Source organism: Pteropus alecto, unplaced genomic scaffold (assembly GCF_000325575.1).
Source record: "Pteropus alecto unplaced genomic scaffold, ASM32557v1 scaffold95, whole genome shotgun sequence".
Lineage (NCBI taxonomy): Eukaryota > Metazoa > Chordata > Mammalia > Chiroptera > Pteropodidae > Pteropus > Pteropus alecto.
Genome location: NW_006441071.1, coordinates 1,490,256 through 1,503,968, shown reverse-complemented (window position 1 = coordinate 1,503,968; position 13,713 = coordinate 1,490,256). Strand labels below are relative to the sequence as shown.

At 34.0% G+C, this 13,713-nt stretch overlaps 1 protein-coding gene across 2 annotated transcripts in view; it reads left to right on the top strand.

The window, feature by feature from the left end:
- The window catches only part of DENND4C (DENN domain containing 4C), an 86,365-nt gene that overhangs the window by 52,834 nt on the left and 19,818 nt on the right, over positions 1-13,713 (top strand). The window contains exons 17-23 of one of the 2 annotated variants that reach the window (XM_006918343.3): positions 732-938; positions 4,469-4,597; positions 4,795-4,939; positions 5,209-5,355; positions 9,924-10,046; positions 10,954-11,100; positions 13,558-13,713. The exon at positions 13,558-13,713 is cut by the window's right edge and continues 1,028 nt beyond it. In XM_006918343.3, the coding sequence (XP_006918405.1) occupies positions 732-938; positions 4,469-4,597; positions 4,795-4,939; positions 5,209-5,355; positions 9,924-10,046; positions 10,954-11,100; positions 13,558-13,713 (1,054 nt within the window). The remainder of the gene's footprint in view (positions 1-731; positions 939-4,468; positions 4,598-4,794; positions 4,940-5,208; positions 5,356-9,923; positions 10,047-10,953; positions 11,101-13,557) is intronic. The other variant, XM_015594458.2, reaches the window with a different exon arrangement.

Genomic DNA, 13,713 nt, shown 5'->3' with positions numbered 1-13,713 from the left:
TTTTTAGAACAACCCCAGCAGAGGGATCTTTAATGCAAGGCACGCAAAAACAGTTTGACATATCTGGAATGCTCTCTGTTTTCTGGGAGTATGTATAGTTTGATAACACTCAGCGTGTGATTTTGATATTCTGTCTTCTGCCTAAATCACAATGAAAATCAGAAGCCAGGAATGTCTGATCTTTCTCAGACTTTGTTGCCTACAAAAGAATAGGTCTTTTCAAGTAATCAGTCAATAAAAGAATTAACAAAGGTTGGTGAAGGAGGGCAGAGTGGAAATCTTTGTAGGAAACAGCTTAGGGCATCTTAAACTCTTTAGCAGAGAGAAGAGTAAGAAGACTCACTTTTCAAGAATGACATTGAAGAACTCATAGGCTATATAAATAGTTAACTCCCTTTCATTCATCAAACATATAAGTGTCTTCAGTGTGAAGGGTGCCTAATTAATCATTACATTATAAAAATATGAATGATCTCTGCTTTTAAGGAATTTCGTCTGTTAGACACATGGTTGCCAAACAATAGTTACAGAGCAGTGTAAAGTGCTTCTATAGATGAATGTTGAAGGAACCATGTGGCTCTAAGAAGCCACCCACAAATGTAAAACTATTAAATGCTTTGTTTTAGAGTCAGATTTTATGTTAAATTATTTTCTTCCCTTTCCTTCTCACTCCCCTACCCCCATCCTGGTGAATTTTAGTAAATACTGTGTTTTATTTGTTCTTTTTCTAGGAGATAAAAACAGCTCATAAATTGGCGAAGAGGTGTTATACCAATCCACCACAATGGGCCAAGTGTCTCTTCAGTTATTGTTACAGTTTATGGTTTATTTGTCTCCCAGCCTATGTTAGAGTTTCTCATCTTAAGGTCAGAGCACTTCAGCAGGCATATGATGTACTTATTAAGATGAGGAAAACAGATGTGGATCCTCTAGATGAGGCAAGTATAACAAATTGAGAATGTTACTAAGATAAATGTTATTATTGTGTTTTTAATAAAGTTTACATCTCAGTTGCTTTAAAGTGTCCTTAAGTATTTTCATTAAGCAAATAAGGTAAAATATTTACTCTGTTTCATAGAGCTAGTACTTATTGTTTGTTTTTAAATATATTTATTTAAAATTACTGCTTTGGAATAAAGCAGAGACTTCTTTCTTAGATCAGATTGTTTGCCCTTGATAAATAGAAAATAATATTGACCTATCCTTAATATAACTTTGTCAGGAAGCAAATAGGGAATAGGCTTTTACTAAGTGGCTCTCCACTTAGGACCTGCATCCTAGGGTGAGTTATAAAACCAGTATGTTTCAGATTACATATCTGACATGTAGATCCAAGTTTCTCAACCTTGGCACTATTGACATTTTGGCCTACATAATTATTTATTGTGGAGGCTTGTCCTGTACATGGTAGGATGTTTAATAGGATGTTCAGTGGCTTCTACCCACTAAGTGCTAGTAGTAACCATCCCCATCTTCCATGGCAATAAAAAAATGTCTGCAGATATTGCTAGATGTCATCTGGAGGACAACATTGCCTCACTGATGTAGCTAATAATAGTACCTTCCTCAAAGGTTAATTTGAGGATTAAATCAGTTAATGAACATAACATGCCTAGAATAGTACCTGGCTCATAGTAAGCACTCAGTGAATGATGTGCTAAAAGTTTTACATACATTATCTCTCTTAAACCTTAGAACCATCCTAAAAGATAGGTAGTGATATTATCCAGTTAATGGTTGAAGAAACTGAATCACTTATTTAGCCTTTCTCTTTGCTGTTTTTCTCTTTAAAATTATTTTTGGTCTTAAAATCATTATAAATGATATTTAGAACTAGATTAAAATTTAAAATGAAGTTGAAATGAAAATTCAGTGTAATGGATATCTGGGGGGAAGAAGAGAGCACAAGGACAGAAGAGAAATGGTACTGAAGACTGCTCATTATAGGCTTCAGCAATAACAATAATTTTTTTCTTTAAAAAATATCAAACTAATACAGAATCTACAATATTAAGATTTGATCATGCTGTGGGCACACCGAAACTCATTTTTCTCTATTATCTGTACATTATAAAAGCTTTTAAAATAAAACTGTTATAAAACCAGTACTAACATATCCATTCTCATTTGATTACATTTTCTATCATCTGATGTTTATAAAACTACTTGGAAATTAAAGTACTTGATTAGAATGAATGTTTTGTATCTCATACATTTTAGTGTTTTAAAAAAATTATTCGGATAGTTAATTTTTATATCTAAGATGTATTTTAACTTTGTAGAAGTTGTAATACCTAGATTTTAAAATAAAACTCTTAGAAAACCCAGAGATAGCATTATGCCACCTAGGCTGATTTAAAATTAAAATGCATAGTGCTTTTTGCTTTTAATACTATTTACTGAATTTTTAATGAAAATGAAATACTTATGTCATGCTTATTTCTATATTTCATTAGTCTAACAGATACTGTTATATGTTGTTGAGTAACAAACCACTCCAGAACTTAATAGCTTAAAACAATCATTTTATTAAATCTTTTATTTGCTGAGAATCCAGGAAGAAGTATTCTAGGTGAATTTTCTGCCTCACTTTGCATTAACTAGAATCACTTGGCTATAACCAGTTGATAGCTGGTCTGGTATAGAGGGTCCAAGATAGCTTAACTCAAATGCCAGCCAGACACCTTGGCAAGGTTGACTAGAAGGCTGGGCTCAGGTGGGCCCCTCTCCCTCCAGGTAGCTATTGGACCTCTCCATGTGGTACTTGGGCTTTTTCCATGACAGCTTAGTGCTCCAAGAGCATTTGTTTCAAAGAGAGGAAGTGGAAACTGATAGTTTCTTAAGTCTTAAGCTTGAAAACTGGTAAATTTCACTTAGGCCAAATTCTGTTTATCATGCAATCTCCTAAGCCCTTCTCCCTCAATTCAAGGAGGACATACACCTGTCAATGGGAGGAGTGGCAAAGAGTTGGTGGCCACCTTTTATCTACCACAGATATCCAAAGATGTCATGTTATAGGCAACAAAATTGGAAGATGATATCCGTGTCATTATTACTATTTCTTTAGTTTGGTGCCTGGCTCTTACAAGTAAACTTGGAAGGTTGGGGGAACATTTTGCAGGCTTCAGAATAAATTCATTCTAGAATTCAGATTAATTCCAATTTGACATAAAAAGTGATTTCTTTAGAATTGAATAAAACCTTGAGATTCTTTAGTACAACTTCAACTTAGAGCTGAGATGCTCTGTAGAAAGTTTGTAACATAGCACCTTACCTGTTTGAATTGGCTCTAATTGTTATAAAGTGTGTGTGTTTTATGTTGAGATCAGTTCTGCCTCCCCGTGGCTTTTTAGAGTTGGCGCAAACTACTCCCTCTTTTATGTGCCAACTCTTCAGATATTTGAAGAACCCTCTTGTGTGACATTCTTCTTCATCCCTTCTTACAGCTTACCTAGTTCTTTCAATTGTTTCTAATTCACGTAGTTTTGTAAAATGCCTTTAACCTAGTCATTTATAGAGTTCCCCGAACAGTTTCTGACCTCCTTCTGCTCCTAAATTATACTCTGCATTTCTGTCTTCATGGTACTAATCTTTGTGATCCTCTGCCTCTTCAATTCTCTTTTCATATTTCATTTCTTCTGTTTTCTTGAATAAAGAAAACTTTCTCAAATCTTTTTACTTCCCTATTCAGTAGAAAGAGCAACCTGGCTTTCTGATACTCATAGTTGTTAACCAACTCTTATCACAAACAGCACATTTTAAAAGTCTCAAGAGGAGTGTGTTCTATATATTTCCTTATTCTCAAATTAAGCTGTTTATTTATTATAAAAAGTCTGTGGCTGCCCTGTCACTATTTTTATAAATTGGCTCACCTGGAGTCCTTGAGATTCTTGTTTCATTCTTTGAGGTTTCTGCTATCTTCTAAATATGTAAGATTCTAACTTTTAAGAGAACCCAGTTGACTCGTTCTTTTATGACCAAATCTAGCCCCTCTCCCCTGAATAAACATATTATGTTACAGTATTTCTAACTTCTCACAGTTTTTTTAAGACATAGGTTTACAGAATCCTTTTTGTTATGTAGGCATCCTGGAGAATGCTGCCTTTAAATCCTTTAATGTGTAATATAAAACACAGTTTGGGAGAAAGCTATTTTAATCATACTCGATTTTAAAAATGAATTCCTTCTCAAATTTTGGAGACTAATAGTCATTCTCTTTGTGTAAACTTAGTTACTAACAAATGGCACACATATGGCTCATAGGTCTTTTGTGAAATAGTTAATAATGCTGGTACTTCCATTAATGAATAGGTTTTAAAAATAACTTATTGGGACTCAAACCAGAACAAAAGAGAAAATAGTGCTTAATAACTTTGAGAAGAATTGGATGAAGTCATTTAAAAATATTTACGAGTCACAGATGGACTAAAATGCTAACTACTTTTGCTTTGATGTCATTTTTTGTTAGGTGTGCTATCGAGTAGTAATGCAGCTTTGTGGACTTTGGGGGCATCCTGTTTTAGCAGTGAGAGTCTTATTTGAAATGAAAACTGCTAACATAAAACCAAATGCAATTACTTACGGTTATTATAATAAGGTAAGTAGGACTAACATTGGGCAATATATGCTGCTTATTAAGATAATTTTTTTTTTAAAGATTGATAATTTTTTATACCTTCCTTTAGATATTTTGGGGTATAATTTTTATATATGTGTTGCATTTGCATTTGTATTTATATTTTAAAAAATCACTTGTTCCTAAAAATTATTATTTTTGCTTTTGTTTACCTTTAGGTAGTTTTGGAGAGCCCGTGGCCTAGCAGTACCCGCAGCGGTATCTTCTTATGGACGAAGGTACGGAATGTGGTACATGGCTTGGCACAATTTAGGCAGCCGCTTAAAAAGACCGTGCAAAAGTTACAGGTCTCCTCAATATCAGGTAATACATGTGATTGGAAAGATACTTTCTTGCTAAACCATAAGCTTCATAGGTATATGAATTTTAATTATATGATGTAGAAAACTTTAATGAGATTCTGGTCGATATTTTTATATACAACTAAAGACAAATTACCTTAATCAAACCTCTCCACCCCCCACTAATTCAGAAAGTATTCTGCAATTTTAAATGAACCATGGGTCATTCATGTTTAGTTTCAGAGATTATCAGTGCATGAGTTATTGAACTGTTGTTGTCCTTATCTTTAGCTCCTCAGAATGCCACAGGTGGAAGTGATGGGGACACGGTGAGCCACGGTAGCGTGGATAGTTCTAACGATGCTAACAATGGGGAGCACACAGTCTTCGTCAGAGATTTAATCAGGCTTGATTCCATTGATAATCACTCTAGCACAGGTACTAAATCTATATTTTACTAACCCTTCACTTACTCTCATGTTAATTCTTTCTTTTTTTAAAAAAGCTTTTCCCCTCCTTTCTTGAGTTTGTGCAATATGAGTACTTCAAAAATACTATATGTAAATAAGGGAAGAAATTACTCCTCTGGTTGCGGCTCATTTAATTTTCTGTCATATAAAATTAACTCTGGAGTACTGTGCAAAAGGCTTTAGCGTGGAGCTTCTTTGTATTTGTTCATCATTAATTTGTGAAAGTATGTGATAGAATCATTAGAGATTGTGAGCTGAGGAACTTGAATATTAGTGACACAACTTGCAATTTTTTTTTATTAAGAGGGAAATATTTATTAAAGATTTGAGATTGAATATTGAAGAGGGAAGAAAATAAGTTAGTTTTAGAAAAAATATCCTCTGCATAGTCATTACTTCAAATGGCACTTTTTTAAATCTGTGAAACTGCTGAAGCTACTTTATGTATAAAACTGCAGGCATACCCTTTGTCATCTGAAGATAGAAGTAAATGTAATTTAAAGGAGCACATTGAGCAGATATCTGTGTGTTCTACATTCTTCTTCTTGCGTTGTTTTTCTTTTTTGTTGTTGTTATTGTTAATATCTCAAGCTTTTCTTTAAAAAGAATTCTAATTCCTGTGCTTCATCTGATGAACTTGTCTCAATGACTGAAGTTTCCTTTTCTCTGCTCTTTGTTGCTCTGCTTTTTGCTCTGTGCTGTTTCTTGGTGCTGCATCTGTCCTTGGCTGTCATGGTGTGGGGGTGCAGACAGACTTGTATGACGTGAAGCTATGGATACACGTGTGCATTAATTCTACCCTTGAATGTTAACTACTTCAGGTAATTTCCCATTTACTAGGTTAAATTTTTCTGACATGCAAGGGTGGGGGAAGAGACTTTTTGTTGTATTTTAAGTATTGTTACCAGTGGAAAGCAGTTTTAGTTTTCTTTTTCTCCTTCAAATAAATGTAATCATATATATATATTTACTACTAAAAATAACCAGCTGACATTTGATGATCAGTTTGCAAGCATATGTGTTATCTTATTTGAAAATATACCGTGTCTTGCTCTAATTATTTTGAAGTTGGTTTATAGCATTATTGTGTCAAATTGTTTTATAGGAATAAAAGATTTCAGTATACCAGCTGGAGGTGGTTTTTGCTTGCTAAAACTGATCTGCTGGATTCTTATGCTAAAAGCTACCCCCATAATAACCAAAGCATGTATAAACCCTTTAACGTCAACATAAGGCTAAGTTATAATCCTGTTTGTAAATTAACTTTCTTTTATCAAGTAGAATTTTTATGAGAGTTTCATTTTAAAACCACCTTACACCCTCCTGTATTTTTCCCTAATACTTATGTAAAAGAAATAGATTGCATTTATGAAAAGCCAAGAAAATAATTTTGTGGTATGAAACCATTTCACCAGGAATAATAATAATAATAATAATAATAATAATAATAATAAATACTCTTCTATACCTCTAGATTTTTTTTCCCTCTTTATCCCTCCCTGCCCCCATCCCTCCGCCTCCACCCTTGACCTACGGATGTTGCCATCTCCCTTTAAGAACTGGATCTCTGAAGGCAGGGTGACTCCCCCCACGCACTCGCAGTGTGCATCCAGGGCTTGGCCTGGCGCACCTGGGGTATGGTCCGTGGCTACACCTGGGGCGCGAACCCAGGCAGGAACCTTCTGTGTGTAAAGCAGACATGCTAACCACTACAACATGGAGCCACCCCCAATATACCTCTAGATTTTTAAACTTCTCTTCTTTAATAGAAAAAGTGAGCTCCTAGTGAACCTGAGTAATTGACACAGAGATTCCAGTAGTTGGGGAAGAAACTTCAGATCCCTTTTCCATATATTTCTTTTCAGCTGCGTTTCAAATGGCTGAAGCCCCGGTACTGAATTTACAGTGATTATATATCTCTGTAGAGTTTCTGGTGATGTCATTTGATACTTTTGGAGACTCGCAGCCCAGATGCTTAAGTTACCCTTTTCATTAAGGACTATCTTGTAGAATCTTTCCACTTGGTACCTGATATTGAATTGCTTAGCTCGTTGAAGAGTGTATCTGGTTTAATCAGTTTACTCAGTTTCCAGTCTAGTGTCCTTTCATGGCATCACAGTGCTTGACCAGACTTTCTGAGGGGGCCAATAAAAATGTGACTGAAATTAATCATTCTAAATAGCAGTATTTAAAGAAGTTTAGTTCTTTTGTTATATGGCCAACTCAGTCTGAGTGGCAGCTTAATAAGTGGTAGTAGAAAGTATAAGACACAGTATTTTTTGTTGTATGTGGTTTTCATTGACATCCTGTATAAAAAGATTCTCTAGTAACTGGTCTTAGTCTTGTTTTGTTTTTTTAGCATTTTACTTTATTTTATTATTAATTTCAAGTATATGGTACATTGGTTAGACATTTATATAGTTTATGAAGAGATCCCCCCAATAACTCTGTCACCCCTCTGGCTTTACCCATAGCCGTTACATTACTGGCAGCGGTATTCCCTATGCCGTGCTCCCCATCCAGTTTTGGTTTTAGATGATAGAAGTTTAAAGCAAAAATAGACTTAAAAAAAAATTTATTTTGAAATACTGTTAACCATAATAAAAATGTTGCGAGAATAGTACAGAGAACTCTTGAATAACTTTAATCTCAATTCACCACATTTGCTTTATCATTTTCTTTTTATACACATATACACATTTTTTTTTCTAAATCATGTGAGAGTAGGTTTACATCTTGCCCTGTTACTTCTTAATATTCAGTGGTATTTTCTCTTACATAACCACAATATAGTTACCAAATTCAGGAAAATATCGATAAACTAATCTCTAGTCTATATTCCATTTTTGTCAATTATCATAATGTCCTTTGAGGTACTTTAACTCCCTCTCTTTAGTCTCCTTTAACTTGGCACAGTTAAAGAAGACATTCTTCACTCTTTCTTTGTCTTTCATGACCTTGTCCTTTTTGGAGACTTCAGTCCAGGTATTTTGTGGAATTCTTCCCAATTTGAGCTTGTCTGATGTTTCCATGTGATTAGATTAGGTTATGCACTCATGGCTCTACTACAAAAGCGATATTGTGTCCTTCTCAGATTATCACATTGCAGATGCACACAGTGTCTGTCTGCCCCTCTTTGGTGACGTTAGTTCTGATCACTGGTCTCAGTGTTTAGTTTCTCTTAGTTACTATTCTCCCCCTTGCAGATAATAAGCTATCTCTGAGGAGACACTACGAGACTAAGCAATAATATCCTCTTTCTCATCACACTTTCTCCTTCAAGTTTAGCATTCATCGATGATTTTTGCCTGAACCAGTCTTTACTCTGGTGGTTATAAATTGGTGGTTTTGCCAGCTTTATCCTTCCTCTGCATTTATAAGATGGTAGTCTATTGTACATCCTTCAGGTTCCCTTTCTTGCACAATAAAATGTTCCTGACTTATACTTTCCCTGCCTGAGCTCTGGAATCAGCCATTTCTTCAAGGATCCTAGGTTCCTTTTAATGGGCAATAGATTTTAGAAACCAAGACCTGAGCTCTAGGTGTGCTTACCACTACCAAGGTGTTACTGCTTCTAGACTTTTTTAGTAGAGCTAGAAAATATGTATATATATTGTAGAAATACTGCTAATTCCAAATCAACCCCACAGATTTTTCTTTGCCTTCCTTCATTCCATTTTTTAAAAAAATCTCTCTTCCACAGAAAGAATCTTGGCTCCCAACAACATTATCACGTTTACTCATTTGCTGAGTTCTATAGTACACATAAAATAGTTTGAGAATTCCTACACCCATTCGCTTGTGAGAAGCAAACCTCCTAAGGAGTTGAGGATTTGACTGTTTTCCCCCAGGCTTAGTATATAGTCAAAATAATGTGTTCCAAAATTCCTTGGATTAGTCCTCCCACATCCTTTCAGTGTGGTTATGTTATTCATATGAAATACAGTTTGTTTCATTTGTTTCTGTTTATATTCAGTTTTAGATACTTCCCCTTTCCCCCATCCCCCTCTGTTGATTTTTTTGAATATATAGAAGTTAATATAGTTCCAAAAGTAGGAACAATATAATAAGCCATATTTAGAGAAATTTTCTCTCTCTCTATCCCTTCCATCCTGTTTTGCCGCATGCCTTGTAGGTAACCAGTTTTACTGCTTTCTGGTTTATTATTCCTGTTTTTTTTTTTCCTAAAAGTAAGCAGATATATGTTTTATTTCTTCTTACACAAAAGTAGCATTCTGTGACACAGTCCAAAAGAAACTTTTCAGGATATCTTGTTAGAATCTGTTAATTTACAGATGAGGAAATTAAGGTTTAATGCTTTCAAATGTGTAATTGTCTTTAGTTTTGCTCTTCCTGTTTCTGTTGTTCTTTGCTGCTTATCATTGTTTTTGAAAATGTTTTGTGTGCTTTGTATGTTTTTTTGTCTTTTCTCTAAGTTTAATTGTGAAGATTGGTGGAATTTTCTTTTTGAGTTTTTACAGCTGGACTGTAAGTGTATAAAAACATCTCTTTGTAAACCCGCATTGTTTTTCACAGGTGGTCAGTCTGACCAAGGCTATGGGTCTAAGGATGAACTTATAAAAGATGACGCAGAAATTCATGTGCCTGAAGAGCAAGTAGCAAGAGAATTGATAACTAAAATAAAAGTGCAAACAGAAGGTTAAGTACTGATATTTTCTAACTTCTCTTAGAAAAATATCTTTATTAATTAAAAGTATTATTTGATAATTTCAGTGATAATTTCCAGAAATTATCTGAGCTTATAAGATACTATGTACTGTTATGCACTGTAGATTTTAGAAGTCTCCGAATTTTAGAATTTTAAGAGACCTTTAGAGACTTTGTAGGTTAGCCCTTAATTTTGTAGGAAACTGTGACCCATTAAAGTATTCATTTGCCAAAGTTATATAGCTGCTTTGTGACAGAACTAGGGCTAAACTTTGAGTCATCAAACCTTGTATTCTAATGCTCTTTTTATTTTAAAGTGGTCCTTTACCAGAAGTCCTTCGAATATCTGAAAGGATATTTTTCATCAGGGGTTAAATGTAGTCTGTGGTTTCCTGTTATTCATTCATTCATTCATTCATTCCTTCATTCATTTATTTATTTATTTTATTGGAGCCATTGATGAGATAGAAATGATTTGTAGTAATTATTTATGGAAATATGGAGAAATATTTTGGCTTTACGGTAATAAGTTCTTTCTATATTTTTACACAAAAGTATACTTTCTTCAATGATGTCACTTATTTTATACTCCAGAAGCAAGCCCCTCTCCTACTTGGCAAGTGATGAGGAATATAACCGAAGGCCAAAGATTTAATTTATTCACTCAAGGATTCTTGAGTTAGGATTATCGAATGCTAAAGTAAAGTTCTTATTCCATTCAGGACTGGCAACATTTATGGCATAAAGTAAATCACATAATCAGTAATAAAATAGTCATGTTTTTACCCCACACTTAGGGGGAAAAAACTACATAGAATGTATTAAAATCAATATATGGTTTCTGTTCAGTATTGGCAAAAGTAAGAATGACAGCATTCCAGTCCTTTTTTTCCCCCAGAGGTGTGCGATGTCTCTGCTGTTGTGGCAAAACATTCACAACCCAGCGGAGAGCCACAGAGCCCTGCTGAGCCTCCTGCGTGGGGTGGCAGTATCGTGAAAGTTCCATCTGGTGTGTTCGACGTCAATGGCAGGAAAAGTAGCACTGGTGAGTCTTTACATATTGGTTATTAAATATTTAAAATATACTTCTACAGATATATGTGTATGTCTTTAATGTCATTATGTCATTGACTTAACTGTAATGAACATACTGAAGAGCCAGAAGTAAGTTTAAATCTTATACATGGGCTAAAGAAGGAGTTAAAATAGTTATTTAAGATATTTAATTTTTAAAAGGAGGGATATTTAGAGTGTTTAATTGTTATTTGGAATATCTTTTCTTATGGTGTCTCTTCTTAGTTTGGTCTTCTTTCCTCATGATAGGTAATGAGAGGTGACTATAGGGCCTCCTATACTTATCAAGAACAGAGAGGCAGTGATGTGATCACGTTCCAGAGGGCTTATTATAATAGGGTAATTCTTGTCACTGAAGGGAATAGAAAAAAATAGATTGACATTACTTACTCGCTACACAAAATACCAGTGACCCTTTAATTTTGGCCCAGTTATTATAAGTACCCTGAGCCACTTCTTATACATGGTCAAGTATTTGTAATAACTGTTGTTACAAATAACTGTTTATTACAAATAACTGTTTATTACAAATAACTGTAATAACTGTTGTTACAAATAACTGTTTATTACAAATAACAACAAATTCCCTTGAATTTGAGTTTATTACTTTCAATTATGTTATAGCCTCCCAAGTACCCTTAAGGCATACATCTAAGTATATGATTTTAAAGGACAATAAAATTGGCCTGTGCCCTGTGCCCTTTCGTATGAGCTACAATTCGCTTCTCTAAAGTGGATTGTCTTGTCTGTAAGTTTATCTATTGTATGATTAAATAGAAATTAATTTGCCCAGCTTCTTAAATCAATGTAGAAATAGTTGTTATTTCTAAAGTCTTTTTTTGTATTTGCTGTGATACTAAGTTCGGTTTATTTTTTTGTGGGGAATGGGTAGTGCTCAAGAGATGGAGTGAAAGTTTTTTGAGAAAATAATAGGTATATATGTTCTATATCCCACTTTCCAAACCTGTTGATAGCAGGTTAAAAAAAAAAGGGCAGAGTTTTCTTCATGAAAGGTTTATTAGTATCTTCTCAAAATATTAAAATGAACATGGTCTGGAGACTGGTGTGTTTTCTTCCCTTTTACTCATCTTATTGCCATGTTACACCTTAATTTAGAAAGATTTATTTTATTAAGAAAGAAGGAAGTGGTAATGGGGCTTTTGCCAATAAATCAGTCAAATTTATTTTAAAATTGAACAAAATGTGCAGCTAAATACTTGGATACTGTGAGAACCAATATTTGTTTCTCAAATATTGATAAAAGTTTTCAACAATCTTTGGAGTTATAAAATAGGCTAATATAATTCCTTTAAAAGCTTAAAAATATCTCTTAATGCTTATTATTAGTTTTGTTTAATTGATATTGGTACCAATTTGAAAGATTAAAGAGAAGCTTGAAGTCAATTTGGAAAATTTAAGTGCTTCTCAAAAACTTTCCCCCCAAATGTTCCAGGACATTATGTGTTTTAAAAAACAAATGATCATCCTAAATATGAATGGGTAGACCTAAGTTCAGATAATAATTCAAATAGGAAATAGCTTTTGGTTTTGGAGTGGAAAAAATTGAATGGTAGCAAAAAGTAAAAGACTGCTCGCTTCCCCCACGGGTTGAGGGGCTTGTGTGTGGTTCCTACAGCCACTGGCATAATTTCGTTCTGCCTGGTCAAACAGTATTAACCTGTGAGGGCTGGGATCATGTCGGTTTTATTTGCCATTGTATTCCTAGCACCTCACATAGTGGATGGTAGTAGGCATTCAGATGTTTGTTGAAGGAATGAATATATCTGAAAATTTTTTTAGCTACTCCTTTTTTATCAGCCTTCTTGGAGTTTGCTCATTTTGAGCACTCTATTCTAGATCTTTACTTTGGGGCTTTTTTTTTTTTTTTTTTTTTTTTTTTTTTGTGAGCAGTAAGGCTGTGGCTATAGCAAATATATTATTCCTCCATGATTATGAATTTGCTTTGTGCAGAGTAGATTCCTGGCAAATATTTGTTGAATTAGATATGTGAAAGCTGAGATAGAAATTTTTTTTCTTTTTAGATCTGTTATTTAATGCAGAATATATTTCTTAAATTGAATGTAAAACTCTTAAAATGTAAGACATAGATCTATATTGATAAATGTGATGTATTTTAGTGAAAAATACAGATATATACAGCATATATTGCATGATCTTTTTTTAAGTATGTATATGCATAGAAGACGAAAGGCAGATTATATATTAAAATGTTAGCTCTGAGAAGCAGGATTAAATGGAGGGTTATTTTTTTGTTGTACTTTTTTTCTGTATATTTTCTTTTACCTTCTAAACTTGCTGAAGCTTTTACTCTGAGTATGTGTCTCTTTTAAAAAATCAGAAAATAAAGTTTTTAATAAAAGTTACATCAGAAAACAGATTCTCTTTTAATATTATATTTCCCTTTTAGGTAGTACATCAAATGTACTATTTTCTACTCAAGATTCAGTTGAAGATGCAGTCTTTGGTGAAGTTACTAATCTCAAGAATGGTGATAGAGGAGAAAAAAGACAAAAGCATTTTCCAGGGAGGAGTTGTAGTTTTAGTTCTGAAAGCGAGCAGGAAT